Raw genomic sequence first — 7,317 nt, 5'->3', positions numbered from 1 at the left:
GTTGGCTCTCTGAATCCTGCTGTATTTTGTTATGTAGCCCAGGTTGACTCTCTGAATCCTGCTGTATTTTGTTATGTAGCCCAGGTTGGCTCTCTTCCATCCTAGCCTCCTAAGTACAGGTGTGCACACTATACCCAGCGGATGCTTCTCCTTAAAAAGACACTTTAAATTTCTTTTAACCTTTTTATTTTATGTGTATGACTGTTCTGCCTGTCTGTGCACCACATGTGTGCAGTGCCCATGGAGACCAGAAGGCATCGTGTCCTCTGGCACTGGAGTTACAGATGGTTGTTGAGAAGCTATATGAGTGCTTGGACTCAAACCTGGGTTCTCTACAAAAGCAGCTGGTGATGGAAAAACAGTAATGCTGGAAGATAAGATGATTTTTTTTTTTTTGCTTCCTGCATAATACCTTCTGTGTATATTTCATTTTTTAGGAGTCTGAAGCTTTATTCCTCAAGGCAATTAAAGCAAATCCAAATGTTGCAAGTTACCATGGTAATTTGGGTAAGAAAGTTTTCCATTTGAATTTTATTTAAATTCTGTTATTTTATATGTATAATCTACAAGTTCTTCCTTTTTTTTCAAAAGTAATTTTTGTAACTTAACCTGTATTGACCCAGTCTTAAAATGAAGTATTATTAATGGGCTGGTGATGGAGCTCCGCATAGAGTGCTTGCCTGGCATGCTGGGAGCCCTGCATTCTTGCTCCCGTACCTCACGAGAAGTATTGCTCATCTCAATCAGGTTAAGGATCCTGAAGATTCGCTTTATTGTAACACCACTTTACAGTCTGACTCTGATATGCGAGCCCCGATTTCCACCTAAAAGCACAGGTATTACTTCACCAAAAGGTGTATGGGAATCTTCACTTAAAATAAAAGTCTGGGATTATAGAGGCAGCTCAGCAGTTAAGCACGCTGGCTACTCTTGCAGAGGACTCAGATTTGGTTCCTAGCACCCATGTGGAGGCTCATAACCATCTGTAACTCCTGTTCCAGAGAACCTGACATTTTCTGGTTTCCATAGGCACCAGGCACCAAATGCATGTGGTACACTTACATACCTGCAGGCAATGTACTCAATACTCATAAAATAAAAATAAATAAAGCTAAGAAAACATAAACTGTGGGTTTCTTTATAGAGAATGAGATAATAAGACTTTGACATGGCTCACGCTTGGTGTAGGGCTGACGAGCTAGATGTTTCATGGCAGCACTGAGACCGTCCCAGCCCTTTTTGTAATAACATCTCTGGAAGCACGTGAATCCCATCTAACAATAAGACGAGCCCCATGAGTAACAGGCAGGGGCCCAAGGGCTGTTCCCCAGGGTGTGTGATTACAATAAATAAAGCTTACAGTACAAACAATATTTTTTAAAAACGCTGCTTTCTGTAAAGGCTCCACAATAGCTCTTTGTGCATGTGTTTGGGAATCCTGCAAGTCAGTCAGAAGCGCTTCCAACCAAATTCATCTCCTGCTATTTCAGCTGTGCTCTATCATCGCTGGGGACATCTCAGCTCGGCCAAGAAACACTATGAGATCTCCTTGCAGCTTGACCCCGTGGCAGCAGGCACCAAGGAGAATTACAGTCTTCTGAGAAGAAAGCTCGAACAAATGCAGAAGAAAGACGTGTGATCTTCCCCCATGTTTGGAGTATGTGTGTGTGTGCACGCGTGTGCACGCGTGCATGTGTGCACGCGGTCTCGGTTCAGATTGTATGTTTGTGTTTAGCCATTTAAAGTTATCAGACGTTTTGTTTACTGTTATTTTTTCTATATAAAACGAATACATGCAAAAAGATTATAGCACCAGCAATACACTCCCGAATGCTTGATAGCATTTTTGCATTGAAAATGTATTTTTTCAGATCACCCAAATGTAATTCTAAAATCCCAAAAATGAAGCCCCCCCCCTTTTTTTTTCTTTTTAAACTAAACAGAAAAAGGAGAAAAAGTTATCTTGAGCAACTTTTGCTCGTGTTAAACCTGCATTTGGGGTATATGACTCTCATGGTGAGTTGGAGTGACCTAGATAGACATGGCTGACTCCCACAATTTACACAAGCATCAAATGTATCTGTATATTAGCATGTTTATTTAATGACAAGAAAGAGTAAATTAAGATTTAGGGTTTTTTTTTTTTAAGTCTCTTGCAACAGTATAACTTGGAGTTTGTAAGAAATCATTCACTTTTTGTGTTGAACAGGATAATTGAATGAAGAAGGGGAATTTTTAACATCTGGTATGTCTGTATATTTTTTTCTTTCATAGGAAGATGTTGACACTAGTGGGAGATATGTGTTCCAACATGTATGATGTTAGCACACAGGATACTATTCTACAGAAAGCTGCCATTGGGTAGAGTACTCCTGCCGTGCTTAGGCAAAGGCAGGTACCCTGACATCTTGGTTTCTGTTCTGTCCAGTGTTCAGAGGGCTACGTGTTTATGTACATTGTGTTTTCGTGTTTTTAGCTGTGAAGTCGGTTTCCATTTCACATAATGTACCTACAGACATTACTATAGCCAGAAAATGCAAAAAAGAAGTAAATTTTCTTACAAAAGAAGTAATAGTTCTGGATTGTGTGATGGTCTTTAAAAACTGAGTTGTTTTTCATTGTCTTATTAGATCTCAACAATTTGTTTACTTGGTTTGTTCTTTATATACTGTTGACCTAATAATTTATGCAATCTCTGTAATTTCTACTACAGTAAAATTATCACACAAACTGGCATGCACTGTCATAGTTTCTTCTTAGTGATGACTGTTTTGTTCCCCTCTCCTTACGGTGGAGTGGGGTCTCTCCTGCGTGTGGCTGGTGTATAGTTCTAGGGCCCACTGTTCCTCTTTCTCCTTACGGTGGAGTCGGGTCTCTCCTGCGTATGAGTGGAAGACCAGGCAGAAACCCCACAGTAGCACAGGCTGGACTGAGACACAAGTATACCCAAGGAAGTGAAGGGCTGTGATCAGATTTCCTCATGTTTCAGTGCTGCCCCATCTGTCCTTAACAATCAGAACATTAAAATAAAAAGCCATTATCCAGGTGTGGTGGTGAATGTCTATAATTCCAGCTACTTGGGAAGCTGAGGCAGAGCTATGAGTGTGAGGCCAGCTGGGCTCTGTAGCAAGACCCTGTCTTAAAACATACACACATACATAAGTACTACTAGGTAAGTAGAGGAGTTATGGGAAGCCAGCCTTCTACTTCAGTCTTAGGATAATCTACTACAGCTCTCTTAAGACAGGAAGAAAAGAAGAAGAGCCTATAGAATGGGCTTCCAAATTCTGCAATCACAAAATGCTTCCTGAAATATTATTCAACCAAATGACCTGAAAACAGCTGCGGAGAGAATCCAGAACTAAGAGTTTCAGGGATTTGTTCTGTAGGCAGGGGACTGGATGTATACATCCTTATTGGACATGGGACTTTATCTGTAGGGAGAAAAAAAGGGTCCTAAAGGAGCTTTTTGGAGGAAATATTCTTCACTCTCAAGCAAACAAACAGCAAAAAACCAAGTAGCTTAAAAAAAAAAGCTACATAGCATAATTTTTTTTTCTGCCAAGCTAGGCCCTACAAGAAGATAAATAATACACCTCCAATCATAAAAGATCTATAAACTGTTAGTATTATTTTGGGGCCATTTAAAGCAATGTCTGAAACACAACACTTTCTTTGCTGATAAAGCTCAATTACTATAAAGTACAACTGCTGGTCTAAAAGTTTCGCAGCTGTCCCCAGAAGGTGAGTGCAAATGTTTCCATCCCTGCTGGCTGTGGTCTACAGTACACAGAATTACTACACCCTTAGGACTCCCATTTGGTCATCAACTTGACTGGCTCTGTATCCAGCTAAGAGGCAAACCTCTGAGTATAGTGGTGAGCGGTCTTGAGTAGGCTACATGAAGTGGGATGACCCATCCTAAATGTGGGACGAGTGGACCGGTAGCAGCCCAGGTGCAAGGAGGTCCAAAGGAAAAGCCTTATATTTGTCCTTTTAAATTTCATCCCATTAGGTACAGCCTCGCACCCATAACACTTACAGGGCCCTCTGGCTCTGAGTCTCATGTTACCTAGCATGTTCATTTCTTTCAAGTTACTGACTTGAAATGTCATACAGAAGACTGAGCCCAGTATCAAAGCATTAGACATCTGTGTCTATTCCTTTTCAACCCGTTAGGATCTGGAGGTGACCAAACCAGATATATGTCTTGGTTCTTCCAGTGTAGCATCCTAGACAATTCATTTACATTATTCTACCCACTTCTCAAATTAAAGTGGGCCATAAGATTTGTTTTATAAGAAGACCAGAAGCTCAGTGGACCCTGAGGTAAGTGCTAAATGGCAGAGTGGGGTTTTGAAAAAGGAACAGAGCTAGCATTAAATACATCTATCCCCTAATTTACTCAGTAAAAAGTTAAGTGCCATTTATGAGTGAGCACATACCATATTTATCTTTTTGGGTCTGGGTTACCTCACTCAGGATAGTGTTTTCTAATTCCATCCATTTTCATGCAGAATTCAAGATGTCATTGTTTTTCTCCGCTGAGTAGTACTCTAATGTGCCACATTTTCTTTATCCATTCTTCAGTTGAGGGGCATCTAGGTTGTTTCCAGGTTCTGGCTTTTGTTTTTTGTTTTTTGTTTTTTTTGTTTTTTGTTTTTTTGTTTTTCGAGACAGGGTTTCTCTGTGGCTTTGGAGCCTGTCCTGGAACTAGCTCTGTAGACCAGGCTGGTGTCGAACTCACAGAGATCCGCCTGCCTCTGCCTCCCGAGTGCTGGGATTAAAGGCGTGCGCCACCACCGCCCGGCCTGGCTTTTACAAATAATGCTGCTATGAACATGAGCATCTTTTGGGTATATGCCCAAGAGTGTTATTACTGGATCCTGAGGTTGGTTGATTCCCAATTTCCTAAGAAACCACCATACTAATTTCCAAAGTGGTTTACAAGTTTGCATTCCCACCAGCAATGGATGAGTGTTCCCCTTACTCCACATCCTCTCCAACATAAGCTATCATTGGTGTTTTCGACCTTAGCCATTCTGGCAGGTATAAGATGGTATCTCAGAGTGGTTTTGATTTGCGTTTCCCTGATGGCTAAGGATGTTGAACATTTCCTTAAGTATCTTTTGGCCATTTGAGATTCTTCTGTTGAGATTCTTTGTTTAGTTCTGTACCCCATTTTATGTATTATTTATTTATTTTAAAATATGGAACGCTTCACGAATTTGCGTGTCATCCTTGCGCAGGGGCCATGCTAATCTTCTCTGTATCGTTCCAATTTTAGTATATGTGCTGCCGAAGCGAGCACTGTACCCCATTTTTAACTGGGTTATTTAGAATTTTGATGTCTAATTTCTTGGGTTCTTCATATATTTTGGAGCTAAGTCCTTTGTCTAATGTGGGGTTGGTGAAGATCTTTTCCCATTCAGTAGGCTGTTTTTTGTGTTTTTTTTTTTGTTTGTTTGTTTGTTTGTTTTTTGTCTTATTGACTGTGTCCTTTGCTTTACAGAAGCTTCTCAGTTTCAGGAAGTCCCATTTATTTATTGATGCTCTCAGTGTCTGTGCTAGCTAGTGAATACTAGCTCTAAACAAAGGATATGGAGCCTATAGTTCATGATCCTAGAGAAACCAAGTAATAAGGTGAGCCCAAAGAAAAACATATATAGATCCACCTGGAAATTGGAAACAGACAAGATTGCCTGACAAAATAGGGAGCATAGGGGTGGGGGGGGAAGGGAAGGTGGAAGGGGAAGAAGAGAATAGAAGGAGAGGGGTGAGGAGAACTTGAGGAAATGGGATGGAGGAAGAACAGAGATGACAGCAAAGAGAGATCTTGATTGAGGGAGCCATTATGGGGTTAGCAAGAAATCTGGCTCTAGAGAAATTCCCAGGAATCCACAAGGATGACCCTAGCTAGGACCCTAAGTAATAGAGGAAAGGGGGTCCGATCTTGACTTGCCCTGTAGTCAGACTCATGAATATCTTAAATATCACCATAGAACCTTCATCCGGCAACTGATGGAAACAGAGGCAGAGACCAGCATTGGAGCACTAGACTGAGCTCCCAAAGTCCAGTTGACTAACTGCTGTGAGAACCATTTTTCCTGTCAAATGTAGATCGTTCTGTGGTAAGGGTGTTTCTGAACCTTTTCCCTTCATGCAGATTAGCCAGTCATGTCAGAGTGAGACTTCCCTTCCACCAATGGGATGAGACTTTCCTCCCACCAATGGGATGAGATTTCCCTTCCACCAATGGGGTGAGACTCAGTCACCACCTATGTCTAAAATAAAAGATAGGAGCCATCTTGGCCCTGGTATGCTTCCTAGCCTACTCTGGGTTTGGGTGCACCCTTTTACAAGAAAGAACGGCCTTGCTGAGCTACCTAAACTTAGTTTGCATGTTTCTTTGTGAGATGCTGAGGTTGGTCTTTGTTTCTGCCAAGCTTTAGCAGTAAAATGGGAAATAATACTTTCCACAGAAATGTGAGGAGGTTCAAGTGTGTGTAGACGTATAAGCAAAACACCCATATACATTTAAAAAAAAAAACCTAAAATCATCTGATAAAGTATTTTCATGGCAACTTTTATTCCTCAGCAAACAATATGATAAGGTTGGAAGAATTTGGGAACAAAGGGTCATGATTGTCAAGGTTCAGTGACTCCATAAAGACAGATGCCTCCAATCTCACCATATTTACCTAGAACCTGCTTAGTTGCTTAATTACTCTGTGCCCCGGTGATTTCCAATAAATGCAACGTGATCATTACTGGTTTTATTAATTTCTCCACAGTGAAATGAGAAGTTTCAGTAAACCAGTGACTTCAAGCATCCTTAGACCCTTAACTTTTTAAAATTTGTTTTGTAAATTGGCATACCATGTCATAGGCTTCCTTATGAGATTTTCATACTGTGTTCTTACTGATCCTCTTCTCCACTCTTCCCTTCCGTATCCCTGCTCATTTTCTACTTTTATGTCATGTGTACCCTATTACTACCCTCTTCTCACCTTCCCAGATTCTCTCTTATGACTCCCTTTCCTCTCATGGTCCTCTGTAGGAAGAGTTTGTGGTTGATGAATATATATGATCAGATAGATTTCTCCCAGACTTGGACATCTATTTAAAATACAGCTACTTCAGCATCTTTGACTATGTGTATATGAAAACCAAGACTATGAAATGATCTCAAGTACTCCACATACACGAAAAAGTCAAAGGGACAAGAAGTGATTAGAGGAAACCAATGATCTCATACTTAATTTGTGTGTCTAGGAGGAGAGCGACCTCTCGCCATCGCTGACGTTGCTTTCACCT

The 7,317-nt window shown here is 40.9% G+C and overlaps 1 protein-coding gene and 1 non-coding gene across 3 annotated transcripts in view; one reads left to right on the top strand and one right to left on the bottom strand.

Annotated features, from left to right (window-relative positions):
- Positions 1-2,736, top strand: part of Tmtc4 (transmembrane and tetratricopeptide repeat containing 4) — a 57,493-nt gene extending 54,757 nt beyond the window's left edge. For both annotated transcript variants that reach the window (XM_026783240.1, XM_005355701.1), the window contains exons 17-18: positions 438-507; positions 1,491-2,736. In XM_026783240.1, coding sequence (XP_026639041.1) covers positions 438-507; positions 1,491-1,639 — 219 coding nt within the window. In that variant the 3' untranslated portion in view covers positions 1,640-2,736. The remainder of the gene's footprint in view (positions 1-437; positions 508-1,490) is intronic.
- A 2,468-nt stretch (positions 2,737-5,204) lies between these two features.
- On the bottom strand, positions 5,205-5,311 carry LOC113457055. The gene has a single exon (XR_003377704.1). It is a non-coding gene; the product is annotated as a U6 spliceosomal RNA (small nuclear RNA).
- Between the last annotated feature and the right edge of the window lie 2,006 nt (positions 5,312-7,317).

The sequence above is a fragment of the Microtus ochrogaster genome, chromosome 17 (genome assembly GCF_000317375.1).
Source record: "Microtus ochrogaster isolate Prairie Vole_2 chromosome 17, MicOch1.0, whole genome shotgun sequence".
In the NCBI taxonomy this organism is placed as follows: domain Eukaryota; kingdom Metazoa; phylum Chordata; class Mammalia; order Rodentia; family Cricetidae; genus Microtus; species Microtus ochrogaster.
Note: the sequence above shows the minus strand (reverse complement) of the source record. Positions and strands in the feature narration are given on the sequence as shown.